Source organism: Ambystoma mexicanum, chromosome 7p (genome assembly GCF_040938575.1).
Source record: "Ambystoma mexicanum isolate Mex_15411 chromosome 7p, UKY_AmexF1_1, whole genome shotgun sequence".
Classification (NCBI taxonomy): domain Eukaryota; kingdom Metazoa; phylum Chordata; class Amphibia; order Caudata; family Ambystomatidae; genus Ambystoma; species Ambystoma mexicanum.
The window spans coordinates 814,207,340-814,228,654 of record NC_090939.1 but is presented as its reverse complement, the minus strand read 5'-3'; the positions used below and the strand labels follow the sequence as shown (position 1 = coordinate 814,228,654).

Sequence of the window (21,315 nt, the reverse complement as noted above, 5' to 3'; positions counted from 1 at the left end):
GAGGGAGTCCATTTCTCATTCACAAGCTCATTTGACACTTTGACCAGGAGCACCCTTCAAGGCAACGCGTATGTGCTTTGTTTGAGGCATACGTCTCCCTTCTCAAAAAAACATCTGCGAAACAGACCCATAATGCTGTTTAGCACTCTGTAGCATAATATGTGGAAAGTTCATGTGCATGAGATGAAAACACTACATTACCTGCCATGGTGGAAAGTTTAAGTTCCTGTCGCAGGATCCATTGCTGCATAAAAGATTTTTCAATGCTTCCGCTACAGCTTTTACTGCTAAATAGGCACCATATGTGCCCCCAAGCTCAATGTTTTTAACCAAGTACTCATCATTTGCTAGTGAAGTATTCACTCCTCCAGGTGTCCCGGAACAATTCGAAGAAATGTTTTCATCAGTGCAATTTAAGCGGACTCGCTTGTACTCCTCAATAAAGGTATTTACTCCAGCGGATCCTGGATGTAGGTTTTGCAAGTAGTCATTAAAACCATCAATTTCTGCATTCTTATAGGCAACCCCTATTATGGTGCCAAGTGTTTCAATATTTGGTAAAGCAGCAACGTCTCTGTCCGTTGACCAGACTCCGCTAGCAATCCAGGTTCTGGAGATGTTCTGTTTCATTAGCTCACTAAAAATAAGCTTGAGGAGAGATCCCTTTGCATAGAGAACTACAACGTTTGCAAAGGGTTTATCTTTGAGAGCTTGAATTGTTTCTTCTATTCGCGTCGTCATATTCGCATAGTTTAGATCCGATGGAAGTACTTTTCGAAACGCAATGCATATTGACAATTGCTCAAACGTGGACTGGAAACTTTCAGCTGCTGAACGTCCGTAGTCGTCATCACTTGAGATGATTCCAACCCAGTTCCACTGAAAGTGTGCTATCAGCTGGGAAATACATTGTATTTGATGTACATCACTGGGAACAGTGCGCAGAAATGAGGGATACCTCTGCTTTTCACTCAGAACTTCAGCGGTCGAAGCGTAGCTTATCTGTTTGAGAGAAACACACACACATTACAAATCCAAGCACAGATGCGCAATGATATGATGTCTTTCAGCTGCTATGCTGAACATCACTAATGTCTCTTTTCATTTACATTTATTGTACATGAATAATGTATACATTTTGAACACAAAGGACATGGAACACAACCATTGCATCTATGTACAGAACCTATTGATAAAATTAATGTACTATATACCCCACTACAGATGTCTGTGGAAACAGATTAACAACTGTCGACTGCCAGTTTCATTTATTCCATTTCTATTCATGTTTTAACCCTATAGTGGTCCCTGGGCGTCAAGAAATGGCGCAGTGAGTCGTGCTATTTAGCAAGCTCAGTGCGCCAAGATGAGAATCGGGGCCTCAGTCTGGTTTCATTAGGACTTTAATTTGGCATCAGAAAGTGAGTATTGTGATGTTGTCCATTGTTCTTCTGATTCTTCAAAACGACCACTGAGTTGAAAACACCAAAGCGTTCAAATTGAACTTTAATAGTACAGTCGATGGCAGCAGTTTGCAAACTTTGGCTCTCCTGATATTTGGGACTACAATTGCCAAGGTCTCTATCCAGCATAATCAATGGCGAGAGATACTGGGAGTCCTAGTCCAGAACATCTGTAGAGTCACAGTTTGCAGACCGCTGCTCTATGCTGATGCACAAAAGACAGAAACCCATATGCATAGAAAAAAAGTTGACAATGATTTATCAATTCGTGGGTAGAGTTACAGAATGATCCTCAGGCTTGGCTTTCTTAAAATAGATGGGCATTTTTTATTTAATTAAATGCATGTTGTCCTACCCTTGTGCTAGGCCCCTATTAAAGAGGCGTGCAGGCCTGTAAGCTAATAGGTGAGATTGGAGGAAGTGTGGCGGAGGGGCCGTGCAGTGGGCAGGTGATGTGGTGGGTAGCCCTCCAAAAATGAGATGGGGAAGGGAGTGGTAGGCATAAGACTTCCCCTGCAGGGGCAGCCTTAATGGTTGCCTTCCACAATGTCAGTCTTATGTCTGCAATATTTAGACATAGAACCATTTGACAGCTACGACCAAGTGGTATTTTGCATACAAAATTGCAAGCCCCTATGATCATGCACAATTTACAAGTGTCATTGAGCAGAAAACCCACAGAATGGTCCACATAATAAAACATGTGCACCAGGCTGGTACATTGGATTGCTATATGGTGTGATTGGATGTTATATCTGGGGCAGCCACCAAAGTCACCTGTCATGGACTGAGGTACCACATCAGAGGAGTGCTAATGGATAGTGGGGATGTCTGTGTTACTTTCCGTAATGGTTAATTTCCCAAACAGCCACAGCAGTCAATCTCGAATTGCTGTGGACTTGCAGGGTGGCGACAGATGTAGCTGTCATGGGCAGACTCAGGATAGTTGGCATTGGGAATCAAGATGATTTTACTGGCATCTAAGAGCATCTGAGTGCAAAAGGTATATTCAGGTATATTCAGTGGCTAGTGTTGGTCTAAATATGCAAACCCCAAGGTACCCTGCTATATTATATTGCTGGACAGAGATGCATGTGGCTGGGTTGGTCAATGCACCTACATGCTGAATCTTTAATTCAAAAGCTCAATATGTCTGACAACTTATTGGACCAATCAAAAATATATTAAGTTTCCCATGAGTTAATGTTCATAATAGTATTTGTGTTTGAATATCCTTAAAATGCCTGTTTAATCAGGAGGGAAGATACTGCTGGACTGTGTATTGTCAATGTAATTATTTTATTAACACAGTATTGGACCGGCTAATTACTAAATCACTTATTCCACAATACTCTGAATAAGTTGAAAAGTGTTTTACACAAGCTAATGCATTACAAAAGCCTAATTATGGTGCCAGGCTCATACACCATGAACAACAATGTTCTTGGGAACCTACTTATTGTATTGTCAGCCAACGTGGAGGCATCCACATAGCTTGGGTCCTAAGAACCAAGCTATGCGGTCTAGTGTGTTGGGTGTGGCAGGCCTGGAACTACTTTCCCTGGTACTACTTTACCTGGGCTATTTAAACCACACCCTGACTGCAGAACATGCTTCCTGTTACTTTGCAATTGCAACGTGACGCTCACCGTGTCCAGCTATTCCCTCGAACCTCGGAGAAGCAGAACCTGCAAGGAGACAAAAGGAACATCATTAACAGCAGCATCTTACCTGCAGTCTTCATCTTTAAACAATTGCAGCTACTGAGACCAGCTTCCTCGAATCTGCACCTCGCCTGGACAGAACGACCTGAAAGAGGAAGATGGAGGCAATATGAAAGAAAGCAGTAGAGACATTTACAAATGACGAACTGCTCAAAAGGCTTACCTGGCTGGTCGCCTCTCGGCTGGCACCACTCCGGACATTCCCCTCGTGCTGAAGAACACCGTGACCTACAAGGAACGAAAAGACAGGTTAGCAAAGGCAAGACTTTGCAGGCTGCGCATAGCGCTTACTTACTGCATCATCGTGCTCTTAATGCGCCATCATTTACCAGCGGGGCTCAACCAAGCCACTTCGCCGGATAGCAACAAAACTAAAGAACAGCAATAAGACCTACCTGAACAATATCAAACCGGCTGGCGTCAGTGAAGTAACTGGACCGCACTCGCCCATGAAAGACAACGCGCCCCTGCAAAGAAGGCAGGACGGAGAGCATACCTAATTCTACCACAAGGTGAGGAGAGGACGCCAGAGCGACTGAAAGCATATGGGGGTGGAGGGAGGATACTTACCCCAGTTGGTCAGTCTTGAACACAGTCCTCCTGTATTTTCAGGCAGAACCTTCCCCGCAGACCATATCAGGGCAAAGCTGAGAAGCATACCAGCGAATAACCCAGCTGGGTGGCGTCCCTGTGGATACCAGGTGAGTGTAACATAATGTTAGGGAGATTTCTCACCCAAGTGCTAAATTCCCTCTACCTTAGAGCCCTCCAGCTGTTTTGCTATATTTTGGGACTTTGAGCTTTTCATTTTCAATGTGTTTTACTTTTGTGTTCTTTGGTTATGGAGTTTTAAGATAACTCCATAGGCATGATATTTTTCTGTGTATTACACAGCACACTCAGTGCAGTGGCACAGGGGTGTCTTTCAGAATCCCCAAGGTTTAAATACCTTCTCTGGGACAGACTACTGTCTCCCAGAGCATGTAAAGTTAAATTGTCTTTACTAGTCTCTTTAAATGTACAGACCCAGCACACACTATCTTACTATAGAGTTTTGGAGGGGTTGCCTAGCTTCCCCTGAGTCTAAACACTCATGTAACAGTCAAATGTTACCCTTTCCCACTTGAAATGGCTGGTGGCAGTGGTTTTAAACAAACTACCATGATTTTTTTCAACCGCGAACACCGGTAACTAAAAATCGGGTCGGCCATGTTTTTCAATATGGCGCCCACACTCTGGTCATTTTTTTTTTGCCATTTCTTTTTGGAAAGGTCCTTCTTGTGTTTGTCTCTGCACGCCAAGCCAGGTTTGGTCCCTTTGTTCGTTGGCCTTTGACGGGCTTCAGTGCTGAAGCCCTCCTCTGGCGCCTGAGTGTCTGGGATGGACAGGATGTGAGGGAGGTGCCTGAAACTCCCTGCGCTTAGTCTCCTAGGAGACCTGAATGCACTCTGGCATGATTGGCCGGCTAGCTGTCTGGCAAGGACAGCCACCCTGCTGTGTGAGTGACAGCCAGGCTGGAATTAATGGGGGAAAACTGTTTAATAGCAGGTCTCTGGGACTTGGAAAGCAGAGTCCACCACTGGAACGAACGAACCGAAGACGAGCTGAAGGAAGACAACTGCTGCAACTCCTGGACGACCAGTGAAGCCCTGCTGCAGGTCCAAATCGCCTGAAACTCTATCGAAAGAGAAGCCCTTCAAGGTTAACTTCTTCACTTGAGTTTGGTGGGAACAACCAACTCGTAAACCGCCTGGACACCGTCCCCAAACTGGTCGAATTTTCTGCAGAGTTCTGTGGAAAACTCGGATAGCCAGTGGGAAGGAACCAGTTTGTGGTCTTTAAGGCACTCACACCTTAAATCGACATTTTGCCAAGCTTGTCGCCTCTTCCCTGGGCAGTGCAGGAATCTCCCGACATCCTCCTTGTCCCCACGACTGAAACAAAGGAACAGTGAGGTCTGCTCGAACTGCCAGGAACAACTGCCGCAGCTACAGCTCTTCTTCACTTAAAAGGTACTGTGCAAACGCGGTCTGGAAATCTTTTCGGCCACCGTGAAAGTTTGTGAAACTTTCCCAACTTTGAAGGCTTGTCCTTCCCTAAACCAACATCTAACTTTTTGTCTGACCAAATTCTTCTAAGATCCGTGGCAAAGACTTAACCGTTTACTACCAGAACTGTGCTTTACTCTACAAGACTCTGAACCATTGACTTAGGCCCAGGCCTATGATCTGAATTGCTGGTTGCAGTTCACTGAAACCCTTTGCCCTGCCTATGCAAGTATTTGTGTTGTTCATTCTTATAACCTTCTCTTTTTACTCCTTTTTATACTATCTGAAGTACCATTTTGCTCCCACTTCAGGGGAGCTGAACTTGTTCAGTAACGTATTGATTGTGTATTTGTAGTATATTCGTATGTGATATTGAGCTGCTTTTGCTCGTGTAATGTTTACAAAATGATTGTGTAAATAAATGTATATTCTTTTACCAAGAAACCTTGAACAAGTGTTTGTTTGAATCACTGTATTTGTTGGTCCTTTGTGTAACTTGGTCTGCTGCTCACTTTACTCTTGAGATAAGTCTGCCTGCTCAGCCATCGCTACCACTTTACTGTGTAGTACAGGCTTGTACCAAAGGTGAAATTGTACTTACACTTGTAGTCTTAATTGTGTGTAGTGTTTCCAAAGTGTTTACTGCATTTGATTCTGCCTAACACCTAACACCTTAGACAACACACCATCGAATCCCCACTGTACCTGAGATTGGGTGGCCAGCTCCCCGCTATTTCCTTCCCTGATTGCTTGTCGATCCCTTGCTACCAAACAGCCGACCCTCCCCTGTTAGCTCCCCACTCCCTTGTTCCTCTGCTTCCCTCGCCGTTTTCTTCCCGCTATGATTGTAAAGCCCTTTGTTGCTTTCCGAAGCTAGGTCAGTGCTAAAGAAATACCCTCATAATAATAAGAGGTCTCTGTGCGGTGCCTTTACTTAGTGACAATCAAAGATCCCTAGAAAGTCAGGTACCAAATTATGCACAGTGTCACAGTTAAACCATATACATGTTAATGGTGTCTTAGGCATCATGGGACAGACAGAAGAGCTGTAAAGCACATGATAAGATTGCATTGAAGTCCTACTAGTGTCCATGACTGTGTGGCAGATTCTGTCTGTAAATCCACTAGCCATTTGAAAGAGACCAGTGCTAAAAAAAGAGAAATGCTGGGAATCTGTTTATCTACATGCCTGTAGTGGTCACTATCATTGTAAAAACACTCATTGATTCTTTAATGTGAAAGTCATCTTTTTCACAGTTTGCGGCAAAGTAGAGATGTATTCCTGTTAGAAGTGAATACGTGGAACTATGACTCTACATCCATTAGAGGGATGAAGGACTGACTGGAATTCTAGAAAAGGGCACTTGCCCACATGGATTCTGATAGACGATTTCCCCAGTCGAATTGCACGGTGTTTTAAATGTTGGTGCCAATAGCATGACTTTTAATCCAGTGTCTATCTGTCTATCTATAATTTTCTACGAAGGTCTGTGCGGGGCATTGCAACGTCATCTTCAACCTGCAAGCTGGCTTCGCATTTTAGCCACTCCTCTTCTAAAACTCAGCGAGGAGCCAATAGCATGACAGTTGCCACGTGCATTTCACACTCTGATCCAAGGTCTGAGGCTTGCTGAATGAGTATATATGGTTCTTGTTTACAAACACTGTAAGGGTGAGGGGTTTGTTTGGGCATTTATATAGCGCTACGGACCCTCAGGTATCTGAGCGCTACTTATTTCCCACAGTGTGTGGTGTTCATTTATCAACCTCGGAAGGATCAAAGGCTGAGTTTGGCCTTGCCGGGATTTGAACCTGCGTCAGCAGGCTCTGCTCGGATGTCAAAGCGAGCGCTCTACTCGCTGTGCTATCTGACCGGCATGTGGAACATGATATGAGCATCAAGCTCAGTGTGCATTAAGCACTAGAGGTGGGGGGTGGGCACAGACAGCTCACACCTGGCCTGGCTAGAGCCAAAGCCCTGGCTTTGGTTTGGTTTTAGTTCTTTTGTGAAAAAAGGACCCAACTGGATAAGAGCCGAGTATCACCCCGTCCTTTGCTACATTTGCATAGTAAACTAAACTGTCGCTGCCACCCAGTGACAGTTAAAAGGGCTGAATGCACTCATCTGGTTGCACAGAGTACTTTGATATTCTCTTGGCAGCAGATGCATTGCAAAACTAACAATGCAATAGAAGCATGTGTGCTCTGAAACCTGCGCAATTGCAAACTCTGCAGACAGAAAATCTTCCTTCCACACTTGTCTAATCCATGCAATCGTAGGAAAATCACTAATTAAATGAGTCATATTTCTTGTGGCAGTCACAGTTGGGATCCCTAAAAAGTTATTCTTTCAATTGTGAACTGCACAAAATGCCACAGTTAGTGTATTTAAGTACAGCATTTGCTCCAATGATAAAACAAATATCGACAATTTTTTAATGTGCACACCACAGTCTAAAGTATCCCTTAACTCAATGCTTTGTCATTTGTGTGCCATGTTCTCCCCAGACAGAAAAGAAAAATAGATGATGCATTATGCTGTGAGGTGGGCAAGAGGGTTTACCTCAGTCATTTCAATTTACTGTATGAGGAGTCTGTCAGGACGTTTTCTTTTACTCACCCCTTGGGCTAGCGGCAGTACTACTCAGTCTGTGAATGAGGAGGTGGGAGGTCACACTGGTCATGGGAAAGGGGGTGGATGCCTATACATGATTATTAATTTGTGTGCGCCATCTCCCACCGACCAGAACATGTGGGTGCCTCCTCTTGATCCTGCTTGTACTGCTGTAAGAGGTAAGATAGCCCTTATCAGGTGTATGCCCACTAGACACTGTGCACAATAACCTGCTCCAAGTGTGTGTGAATCAATTGAAGATCTCTGGGGAGAAGATGGAACCCTGCAGGACTCCACAGATGGCGGATAGCATGGCTTCAGACCTAGATGCAACATGGAGACAGCAACCATACAGGTGGTCGATGATACCCTCAACATCCTTGACAACGGCCACATTGCCTCCTGGTTCTTTTTGAACTCTCGGCTGCTTTCAACACAGTAGACCACCAGACACATACGGACATCCTACATCAGTGCATGGGGATCAAGTCTTACCTCACCAACCACCAGCAGTTTGTTCAGATGGACTCCTCTAGATCACCAATGCTACCCATCAACTGTGGAGTCCTGCAGGGCTCCATCCTTTCTCCAGTGATCTTCAATCTATACATGGAGCTGCTGGGAGCTGTCCTAGCCACACGAAACATCCACATCCATAATATGCCGATGACAAACAGCTATAGCTCAAGATTGACTCCACCAAGGACATCCATAGGCTCAAACCAGCCTCTCGATGATCCAGTCTTGGATGCCCAGTTCATACTTGAAGCGAAACCCCTCCAAGACTGAATTCCTACTCCTAACCAACAACACAGAATACCCAAACAAACAGACCCTACTATCAACCATGAACTCTGAGGGCTTCACACCCGAGCTCACTACCTGCACCAAGTCCCTTGGGTTCCACATCGACAAACACCTCTCCTTCTAGGCGCATATAGCTCAGAAAACTCAGACAGCTGGGTATCAGCTCTCCCGCCTGTGGAAGGTCAAGCCTTTCCTCCCTGCGGACAGCTTTAAATCCACTGTTCAAGCACTGGTCCATTCCCACCTGGATCGGGGCAATGCACTCCTCCATGGGGTTCCTGTCATCCTCCCGTTTTCCCCTGAGAAGTGTCCTACACATTGCTGCACACCTCGTCAAGGGTCTACACAGATACAACCCCATCACCCTGGCCCTCATCGACTTTCACTGACTCCCACTACACACACAAATCACCTTCAAGTCTTGCTGCATCATCTATAAGGCAGTCACACTCAAGTCACCCAGCTACCTCACGTAGAAACTTAGCATCTTCGGTGGACAGCACACCCCAGAAGCCAGGACACGTGCAGATTTGTAATCCGTTGCTGCAAAAAGGAAAGAAACAGAAAACAAAACTTTTCTGCCTACGCCTCAATACTATGGAACCTCCTCCCTGTCAGCATCATACTCGTCCCCATGCTCCTACAATTCAGAGAAGAACTCAAGACTCCCCTCTTCATGGAGTCTCTCCTCCTCAACACCTAGGCCATCACATCAACCCTCATGCCACCTGACTCACTAGACGCTGCCCGCCCATCTCCTCCTCACCAACTGGTAGAGCTGCACCCCTCCTCTGTGCCCCTTTGGTTTCTAACCCCCGCTCAGTATATCTGTTCTGTTGTTACCTCTGAAAATCACTCTTTTATGCATCTGTACTGTTGTATACCTCTGTAAAGTGCTTCTGATAACTAGGTCCACGCTCAATAAATACTATAATAATAATAATAATAATAATAATAATAGGTTTGGGGTCATTGTTATGTACGCAACATTCGCTTTAATTTTATTCAATGAAGCCAGAAACCTCCATTGGTGCTATTTGTCTCCTACCCCTTTCTCGCAGGAGCATTTTGAAAGAGTACAGTATGAAATGTGAGGTTTTAATAATGCGCTTTGCTCAGTAAGACTACTGTCCAAAACATATAATGTAAGTGATCGTTGGAAATTAAAATTGCCACATTTTTCGAAGATCAACACAACAGGGAGAGTGGCCCAGACAGTATACCCACATCGACGGAGAGATAGAGCGATAGAGAGAGAGAGAGAAACATTGCGAGAGAAAGAGACAAAGAGAGAGTTTGATCGGCGCACCAGGCGTAGCTAGTTGTATTGTAGTTATTGAGATCAGTATTATAACACGTGCAACTGTAGTTACCTGAGGCATTAAGTACAAACCGAGTACTCTGGCGACTGTCATGCTGACTTCCGAATATCCAGCACCCACCACGGCTTTCACATTCGGTACATAATCAGTGTAATTGCACTTCACCTCCACAGTGCTCTCAGATGTATTGTAAGCTGCCACGAATCTCATAGTTCCTTGAAGACCTTTTATAGAGTCAGAGCATGTGTCAAATATTTCATAGCCTAATTTGATGCCAGGCAAGAAACTTGAATTATTAATGCTCTCAATAGTGTATATCATCGCAAGTGATCTGATGAATCCTCTTGTAAAAAACCTAAAAGAAAATACAAAATCACACAATGTTAAAACATTACATTAATTGTGTAAACAAGTGGTGAATAAACATGACTGGGCCAGTATTATTACATTGTTGGCATCCGAATCGAGCTATGAGTTTTCATAGAACAGATTTCTGGACCAGATTTTCGAAAATGTAGGAAACTGTGCAACCAGGATGTTGTTATATTTTGAATAACTGCGTTGATTTGATATTTCCGCCGCCCCCACTTGCACCAGGCTACTGCACATGTGGAATGTGTAAGCACTGGAAGCCATCATTCACACAAGTACATTCAGAGGGAATGAAAGAGCTGCTGCACTGATTTATTTGTCCAAAGAGAATGGCCATATGGCTTCATTTCAGTGCATGTGGCTTGTCCATCACATTCCCTGCCTCAAATATGCCCTCAGATGGTAAATACAGTAGTGAACTACCTGTCCACTGTGAAGTTATATCACCCCAATATTATGGTGAAACAACAAGCATAACAAGTAAACCTACTTTTTAAGGAGAATTTGGGGAGACTATACTTTCTGGAAAACTTTGAAAATGTTGAGAAAATATATGGGTAAGGCCATGAGATGGCTTCCACTACACAATTTATAAAAGAAAGTAGCTAAAATGCCAAATTATATACAGACAGTTCTCATGATTACCTCATAACATATTCAAATACTTCTCGTTACTGAACAACCCTTTGATATTCTGTTTATTAATCTCAGAAATGTTGAAGCTATGATATTTGACTGATATTGAAACCTATGAACTTTGCTGTCCCTCTCTCTCTCTCTCACACACTCTCTCAGCTATCTAACACACACACACACACATACACACACAGGTCAAACCCTGTAAAGATGAGAAGCATAGCTTCCAGAGGGAGATGCAATGTTGGGGAATAGCTGCTGGAACCAGGGGGAGAAGTGGAGCCTTTGCTGGAGAGAGTTGCAGTGAGCAGTGCGCAGTAGAGACTGACACCAGAAAGAGATGGAGCTTTAGAAGAACAAGGGGAAGGAAGCACACTAGCAAGACCAAAATCCAGAACGTGAAAGAGTGAACCCAGCCGAGAGAGAGTGGAGGCATCTAGATGGAGACCAAACAAGCAGGCACAGTGATAGGAGGGAATGCAGTGGAGGGTAAACTGAGTGAAGAAACTGGGCGCACCAGCATTTGAAACTGGAATTCCCAGTTTCCACTGAAAAAGAGTTTGCATGGTCAGAGGCGTCGCTAGGGTGGGGACTGGGGGGCTCTATAGCCCCGGGTCCTTTGGTTGTAGCCTCGGATAGAAGCTCAGGGGCTACAACCAAACTAGCCCTGAGTCCCGGTAGTCCTAACATGAGCACAGCCGTGGTTCTTTTCCAAACCTAGCAACACCCCTGTGCGTTGTTATGGAAATCCGAGTTCCCAGGTTCTTTGGAGAAAGATAATGATGGTCAATGTACTCCTCTGGCAATTGAAGTCTAGATTCATACACTCCTTTAGGAAAGAGACAGAATGGAGAATCAAAAATGACCAAAAGTTGTCCAGTCGTGACCGATTCCTTCTCTGAACTTAGTCTCTATGACATAATGATTGAATTTTACTGTTATTCCAAATGTTTATCTAGATGTAAAGGCTGGAATGTGCGGCCCAAAAAGTGTTTCTAACACGTTAACCCTTGTTATGCACTAATTTGAATAGATGTTTTCCTTGCTTTCCCTTGTTAAATCAGCATGTTTGGTCCATTGCTGTTTATACCCTTCATTTTCTCATTTCTCCTTCTCCTGTCCCTTTCACCATCACTGTTTTTACCACTTTCCTCCTTTTACTCTGAAGTATCGTGTATTAATGTGGTGCATTATAATACACCCAATAAACACAAATAAAATAAAAAAAATCTGTATGCTGTGGAAATAGAGGTTCACGTTCCCAGATTCCTCTTAGAAATAGAGTAGGTCATTTTAGGGCCAGTGCTAATTGCATTTTTGGGACAGCTAATGTTAGCACTTAGACATGTTTGGGTCCCCTGCATGCAATTTTAAATATAAATAGTTACAACTTTGCAAGGAGGACTTTATTCTTTGGTTTTAAACTCTGTTTTGAAAAAGGTGTAATCGCCATCTGAAAATGATGCTCTGCAGACAGCAGTTACAAAGGTTTCTATGGAATCCGCCTGCATTTAGCAAGTGCTAAATGGAAGCAGATTACACAGGAATCCATTTGATTCAAACCTGCACTAAAATATCATGCAGGGATTTAAAAAAATTCACTTTTGAAAGCGAGGGAATAGTGGATGGCCGAAATGACCTTCGTGCTTTCTCCACCTTCAAAGGGATTGAACTGTAAAGAAAGTTGTAAACACATTACGCCTTACTTAAACACCTTGGTTTACTGCTCCACGCATTAAAAACATGACCCCCTAAACGGAGGTCTGTGCACTGTGTAAATTCATGTCCAAGCTCCTAGGCCCCTGTAAGAAAAGCACTGAGTGGTGAACCAACGCCCATTGAGGACTGAAATTCGGATTTCCAGATTCCTCAGAGAAGGAAACTGAGCAAGAATATTTGTACACTGCCAAAAAAAAGCCACGTCCCTAGGTTCCTCTGAGAAACAGATTGATCCAAGAATCATTGGACCCTGGCAGCTGAAGTTCCAAGTCCATGTACATCCCAGGTTAAGAGACTAAAAGGCAAACTATATCTCACTGGGATTTGAATCAAAGTTTCCCAGCCATCTATAAGCCTGACGAGCCAGGGAGCAGGGGCCCATGAGCAGACATACACAAACACTCGGAACACATCAAGAACTAATTTGTTTCATAAAGGAACTAATTAATGAAATTTCTGGTCACGTCAGGAATCATCTGTGATTGAGGAGTAAAGCCCTGATCTAAGAAGAAGGCAAGAGGAGTTAATCTCCTGAACAGCTGAGGGTACAGAAGCATGAGGATTACTGAAGGTTTGAGCCAGAACCTCTTAGAAAGAAAGCGCTGTAGCAACTTTCATTGTTTGCAACTGATCCAGTCTGACAAGACTGCAAGATTACATAAATAACCAGGATTGCCTGCACTTGATCCAGAGTAGGAAAGTGCATCATCGTCCTGTCTCCTTGAGTATGCTATATCAGAATGTCTGGTCCTATTGGGCGTTGTGGAATGCGATGAGTGGAATGTTTAATGTGATGGTAGTTGCATTTCACAGAGTCTTTTGCCTAACCACTTGTAATTTCAATAAAACTTCCTTTTTGGTTTTGGCACATTGGTACTGTATAAGAGAAAGGAAAAAGGGGAGTTTGGAAGCAGTGTATGGCATTGGCATGCCAACTTGCCAACGCTTGGTGATGAAATGGCTGAAGCACCAGCTGGGCCTTGTTTTTTTCCATTTGCTTGGCATTGTTTTTTATCCATGTCCTTCCGCCATTAGTGCTTTCATGAGTGCGCCGAACGTGCTGAGACAGTCAGTGAAGGCACACCAAGGGGAGGAGAGCCTGCCCTTTGTGAAACATCCTGGTGAATTTGGAAGAATCTATAGGGTCACTCACCCCACGAGGCTGGTGGTGTTGAGCCTTCTGGAGATTCCCGCCATAGAAAGCTATGAAGGTGGGGCCGGGAGGAGCGCCCCACAGCGCGCATCTGACTGTTAACATCCATGTGTTCATTTCACTCAACCACTCCTTACGAGCTGCTGACAAAGAATTAAGCGTTGAAAAAAGCCGCACCCTTTTGTTTTTCGGCCACAGGACTGCCCACCACCAAAGAGATCATCATCCACAGTTTCCAGCAGAATCCAGCTGTAGGGGGAGATCACCAGCCAAGTGCACTTTAGGGAGAAGAGGAGAGACCATTACACACAAGGAGAGATGATGCCAGAACTTCGGTGAGTGCATCACAGCCGGCCGTCATGCTCCAGGGACTCCTGTGAGAAGACACTGGCCCTCGCTTTACTCTCCATAGCATAGCCAGCAACTACTAGCTTCCAGCCGCCATCAGACAATCCTGGCTTTTTAGTCAACCGCACTTTGGATCCTTGGACTTGCAGTTTTAAGTATCAGTATACATAGAGGTGCTGGCTCAAAGACATGACTGGCTGAAGATGGCCCCCTGATGTGAGCATGGTAGACCTGGTGGTATATGTGCCTTTTTGTCTAGGGGGTATTAGTCTCCTTGTTCTTTCACTTAAAGTTTATTTTTCTTTTGACATATTATCTATAGCTGACAAGATGTTTCAAGTGAGGTGTAGTGCAACTTTTACTTTCTTTCATGCGCTATCCTTTTGTAATCTGGTGGTCTATACGAATTACATAATGTGAAGAGGACCAGGACTAAAGATCATGAAGTCTTTTTCCATCCAACATAGCCCTTACCTGTCGTTGGGCATGAATAGATATGGCACGGACCATTGTTTTGACAAAGTGTACAACGATTTACTGGTGCAAAATGCCAAAAGTGCATAGAGCCTTATTAACCAAAAAGGTGTAAAGGCACAATTAGCCTCCTTCTAAATCACATTTTCTAGGGACCAGCATTGCAGCAGCGGGGTCCCTTACTTAGAATGATCCTTAAGTCATTCAGATGCGAGGATGCATCGCTTTACATGCATATGACATTTCAAAGTAGATTTCGCAATTTAACTGTTTGCATAACACCAAAAAGTTTCTAATTTCACGCCAATGCAAAACTACATAGAACAACTCCTCCTGTCAGTGTGAAGGCAGATTCTTCTTACTGAATAAATGGCATACACCCTGTTAAAAGAGAATCTTTGGGCCTTATCACAAGTCTGGCGGTAAACTTGCACGATTACCCTGGGCGCTAATAGCGTTACCGCCGGATCGTGCGGCAGAATCAGCACTGCATCACAACCTGGCTTGAAGGCGCCCCCGATTGCAGCGTAAACGCAATTAGCACCTGGCGTTAACTGCACTGGAATAATGACTACCGCTGGGAATGCCACACTAATAGCACTATTGCCGGTGAACCCGCTGCTATTAGCGCCAGCAGAAATTGTGTTACTACCGTAACAGGAAACAGTGTGGTGGCCATTTCAAAAAACACAATCTATTAAATATCTCCACTTCCTGCAGCCATCTGGTCCTGGTAAGCAACAAAAATGTCCCAGGAGAGGGCAAGTGGCAAAAGGTCAGAGAATTGTTTGCGATAAGCAAAATGTTTCTATTGGGTGCTGGTGGTCCTCACAGATGAGGTAATTGCCCACTTTCAGGAACTCTATTGAAGCCACCAACGGAAGACCAGTGGGCAGCACTGGACCGCCATCTTGAACTCCATCCCCCAGAGAGTGACAGCAGTCTCAAGTGCACCCCGTGATGGAGAGGACGGCTGCAAACGGTGGAACGACTTGAGGGTCAGGGTTCAGGGATTGCTGTCCCAATACTGCCGGGAGTCTCTATCGATAGGAGGAGGCACTGTTGAGCCACTGGTCCTCACCGCCTGGGAGGAGAAATGCAGCACAGTGCTGGACCTTGAGGGGATTCAGGGAGTCAGCAGTGCAGAGGCGATTGTCAGCAGCCAGGAGGCAGGAAGTGAGTGAACCCCCCCCAACAAATGCATGCACAAATGACAGACCAGCATAGGATGCCCAAGTGGACAGGGGCACAAGTCTGCAGACCCAGAAGCTGAGTCTGCAAGCAGGGCAGAGAGACAGAGGGGTGGCACATCAGTCACCATCCACTGCAGCCATGGGTCAGGGCATTAAGGGCACCCCTAAGCGTCACAGCAGCGACAAGGGCAGTCAAGTGAACCAAACAAATGCCATGCGCACCACACCCCTTCTGATGCACCCTATGCCAGCGGGATTGTGATGCATGAGCGACCACAATACGGTGCAGCAGTCACACAAGCATGGTGCAGGCCCAGTAGGCCTGCCCCATGACTACATGGCAGAAAAGCATCAGGGAAGTACACGTCCCACACACTGACATGTGTGCAGCCTGCCAATCACTATGGACCACAGTACAGCCCTGCCGGCTGCACAACTGTGCCCCATAGAGTCATGACAGTGCCATGGAACAAGCCAGCCCATCGCCCCACCATGTGAGTGACACCTATAAACCTCTCATGTCCACTTGCACTGCATTTTCCACACAGGAACGTACCCACCCACCCAGAACATTCAAACACACACTATCACCTTCCTACCCATTCACCCACAACTCACTGACCCATACACCTTCTCTCGCATCCACTCACACTGCATTCTCCACACAGACACGTACCCAACGAGAACATTGAAACACACTACCACATTCATACTTATTCACCCACCATTTACTCACTCACACACATTCTCTTACATCTACTCTGACTGCTTTATCTACACAGGCACACACTCACCCCCAGAACATTCAAACACACACTTTCACATTTCATCTCATTGACCCACCACTCACTGACCCTCAGCAAACACATACATCTGATACGCACTTCACACATGCAAAATATACATCACATGTATATTTAAAAAGCCTTCTAACCTGTTTTCAAGCTTTGGTCCGTCTCTCCAGGCCACCCTTGGCTTCTCTGTGCTGCTCACAAACAGGAACCAGGAAGCTGGGAGAGCTTCCTGGTTGCTGTATATGAGCAGCAAGGAAGCCGGTGGAGAAGGGATTGGAGCTGAACATGGCATGTGATACATGCCATATGTCACGGTCAGCACCAACCCCTACTGAGCGCTTCCTTCTCGTGCTTCAAGCCTCTGATGGGTGAGGACTGCACCGGGGTACCCCCAGAGCTGTTGTGGCAGAACCTCCACACTGCAGGGGCTGTGTGTGCCTCCACTACTCCAGGAGATTCTGTTTTAAAAAAATAAACTATTTTTACAGGGGTAGCAAGGCAGATTGTGGGGGCAGCAAGGGAGAACACGGGGGGTCATGGCTGCGACCCCTGGTGACCCCCAAATGACATCCCTGCACTTTAGATGTAGTTGTGCATAATAGGCAGATTGCGGCACGCGCTGTTCAGTACAGCATAATTCACGCTCCTCTTCACCCAATCCACCTTTATGGTAACATTAGTGGCAAAAGGCATTCTAACACATACATAGCTCAATAAATAACACTGTGTGACAGTTATGTCAATAGGGCACTGACCTGTTCGATTTCTCTCCAGGGTCTGTCCTGGGGTTTCTAGGATCTTGTGCAGCAAAAGACATGCAGGCCCCTAATTTGCTTACTTAAGGACATCATCAGAAGTGACATCACTAAAAATGACATTACAAGGATTGTCATTCTTGGAAATGTTGTTTAATGTCATTAGCAATTATGCCCCAGAGTAGTGATGTGTGAGGCTTGAGACAAACAACTTTATGTTAGGCAATGTGTGAATGTGCACTATTATTAATGAAATGGAAAATTATAGTCATAGGGCCTCATTACGATGCCAGCGCTAAACCAAGGCGCTATTAGCACCATGGTTGGTGCCGGTATTGTAACGTGTCCGCCATGGTGAAATGGGGAAATACCGCCCCATTCCAAGGTTGGCTGGGCGGTATTTCCCCATTTCCCCATTGCCCTTCCCCATTCCCATTTTTGCCCCATAGGGCTTAATGGGAATGGGGAAGGCGGTAATTACGGTACCGCTAATTGCGGTAGCGTAATTACCCACGAGGTCCCTTTGGGGGTCCCTACTTTAACGGATGGTACAGACATAATGCAAATGTAATTTGCAGCTATATCCCATAGTTTAATTCCACATTGATGGATGAGGTTGGTCATCAGAGCTGTAAAATCAAAGCGAGTCATGGCTCTGTGTCAGTATTTTGAGGGCTTTGCTGGGTCCAATTTTTTGCGGAATGGGATATTCAAATTGTACCAACTGAGAAGACTCAAATGCCCTTCACATGGCAAAGAGGCCCAAACAGCTCATTCATGACTATTTTGGAATATCCTCTAAACATCAGAGGTCAATGTGATCTCGTAACTATAACCAATTCGGAAATAGGTGACCATATGGTTGTAAATTTAGATACGGATTCCATATAACAAACTGCAAAGTATGCCAACTTTTGCTCTGATTGAACTGAATCGTCACTGTGTCTTTGGGGCCGATTCATGGAACAAATGTGCGCCGAAAAATGAGGCGCAAGCTGGCGCAAGCGTGAAAAGGCAAGCGCACACGCACGCGTGCTATTCATGGAAGGCCCTTCGTGTGTTTTCCCCAAGATGTGCGCCAAATCTGCGGGTGGCACAGATGGGTGCACACGTCACTGCAACATCCCGAACGCCGTGCGCGACGCGCACAGCAAAAGCACACAACGTATAGCGCACACACCAAAAGGGGGCGGAATAAGGGGCGGAACACGCAGAATGGGGAACAACGCGTGAAAATGAGGGCGTATCTGGGGAAGTACTGCTGGGAAATACACGGTACGCCCACACGCAAGCGAACTACAGGTATTCATGGAATCGAATAGGAGAAGCAAACGCACGCCAAAAGACACGCACAGGCCTAAACACGTCCGCCACACGGAGGCAGGCGCAAGCGTCCCGGCGCAGTATAAAAGTGCGCACAAACAACAAATACGTATATACAGCTACGATGAATGTCCCATTCTGTGGCCCTGTAGAGGAGGTCCCAGATATGACCCGCACCCCTGCCCCCCATTACAAGTTGCCAGTAAGGTACTCGCCGTGGTACGTGACGTATGAGGAGTAAATAAAGCAACAGAGAGCCGCACTGGGACTCTGCCCCTTGTACGTAAGGAGATCAATACAGGTTGAAGCAGCCATAACGCGGCAACCCTGGGCAGCATGATACCCTATCAGACAGCCATACCAGCCACTGATACAGAATGAGGAATACCTGCACACGGTCCACGAGGAGACCTCTAAAGCTTTAATGGAAGGCCAATGAAAATAAACCAAGGGCCCGAGCAGCCCCGAGACCAAACAGACTTGGCTACTGAAAGCACAAATGCCAATACTAGTAACCGCAAGGATAATAATGGATGCAGGGGAGAGACACTGTTAATACATAAGAGAATGGTGCCATAAGGCAAGATGGAAGCAACCGCCCTGTTGAATGTGTGTAAATGAGCTTGAAATGCAAGAGGCTAAGAAATTGATATTGCTTGCAATGCCTAGTAGGAGAGTAGAGCGGCAAGCACCAACCATATATCTACCTCAATACTGCACAATGTACATGTGCGACTCCATTTTGTGAAAGCAGAAATGTACCCAGGGGGCAAAAGGCCTGACAGGCCGAGTTTAGAAACCCAGCAAAGACCAGAGAAGGAGCAGAATCGAAACTCAACAAAGAGAGGCTTATGCCGGGGAGATCAAGGTCAACCAGAGAAGGGGAGGTGAGCATGAGCTCACGAAACTCCAACTACAGAGAATACCAGCCCGCCTGTGAAGGTCAAGATAAGAGAGGCCAATGCAGGTGGCCAAGCGCACACAGAATTAAATGCACAAAAGGTTGGAAACTGAAGCAGACTCACGGTGAACCAACATGTGACCAGACAGGCGCGAAGATGTACCACAGCCTGATGTCATCCAAAACCAGAGGGTGCCATAACTTTTCCTGATAAGAGACTACAGATCCGAGGCCATACCCAACCAACTAATTGACACACAGCCCTAAAACACTGATGGATGGAAGGGAGGAAGGGTGAATCTTGGGACACTAGGCACCTGGGTGTCTACTCTAAAGCTGCTAATTAAAATAGAGATTTATGTTTAAGGGTGTAACTTGCCCAATCACAAGGGACCATGTAATCTAGGGTCCTATAGAAAATGTAACCAATGAGACGTCGTACTTGTAGTGACATCCATCACATGTGGTGTAGAGAGAAGGGTGTAGACGCCCACCCGATAAGAGTTATCCAATCCGCTTGCGTTATTTCCATATACAGATAGAGCACCTATACTTAAGTTACCTTTCCCAACCAATTGTATTGCATGATGATTTTTTGTAGAATTAGACGTCAATGATGACAGATTTTGTCCATAAAAGAGGCTGTTGGACTAATGTTCGGGGAAGTCGGGGTGAGGCAGGTGATTACGATGCTGCTGATTTCCATTCGCTGATGTATGTATCATTAAACAGACTTCCCTTTGCCAATTTATTGAGTCCTGATTATTGGATCTTGCCGGAGTATGTGAATCCTGCACTCTGTCCTCACCTGGTGCAGCTATCTTGTATAACTAGTTTTCGAGGGTGAGTGCTGACCAATGGGCCCGTCAGTAATTTCCTCTCCGCGTCAACACTTGGTAGCGTGAGGATGGTTTCGGCCATCGGTTATTGATAATCGATTAATATTGTTATAAGACACCTTTAAACCGACGGCACGAAGTAACTCTGGGCCCTCGGTTATATCACGAGTCCTTTCACCATTCCGGCTGAGTAGGCTGAGAAGCTTCCCGTGGACAATGATAGTGTAATTATTCCCAAAAAATCTGCAGTGGGTCTGAAGTAACCCGCCTTTCCAAGCATAACTCTTCTCATTCCCACGGGCAGCGGATCGGACGGAAACCATAGAAGCAGAAAGAGGAAGTGGCAGTGATCCTGAAATTCCAGAGAGGAAAAGAGTCGATTGGTGAGTGAAACAACAAAACTCGTTATCCTGGCAAAGGTCTTATAGGCCTTAGAGTAAGAAGGGAAAGGTAACGGTGGGTGGCGGAGAAAAAAATAATACAGCTAGAAGTAGAAAAGACTATATATATATATATAGGCTGTAAGGACCCGGACACCTGAAGTAACTGGGGAAGGATTTCAGGAGGGCACCTGATATTAAAAACTTTAAGGAATACCGGGAGGGCCCCCGAGATTAAAAACTGTAAGGAATACCGGGGGGGCACCCGAGAGAAAACTATAAAATTCGACTTGTTCCTGTGCTTAAAAGAGTGGTCAGAAGGAACTTGAACCCAGAGCCCACAGAGGGGAAACTTTAGGCTATGATGACGTTTAAAGACGTCATAAAGGGGTTAGTTCAAATCCCATGACGGGGTAACAATTAGAAGGCAGGTATACGTATGACCAGCTG

The 21,315-nt window shown here is 45.4% G+C and overlaps 1 protein-coding gene across 2 annotated transcripts in view; it reads right to left on the bottom strand.

Moving 5' to 3' along the window:
* The window catches only part of LOC138526336 (G-protein coupled receptor family C group 6 member A-like), a 420,619-nt gene that overhangs the window by 282,795 nt on the left and 116,509 nt on the right, over nucleotides 1-21,315 (bottom strand). For both annotated transcript variants that reach the window (XM_069636952.1, XM_069636951.1), the window contains exons 2-3: nucleotides 10,030-10,333; nucleotides 202-1,002 (exon numbers count right to left, since the gene is read on the bottom strand). In XM_069636952.1, coding sequence (XP_069493053.1) covers nucleotides 202-1,002; nucleotides 10,030-10,333 — 1,105 coding nt within the window. The remainder of the gene's footprint in view (nucleotides 1-201; nucleotides 1,003-10,029; nucleotides 10,334-21,315) is intronic.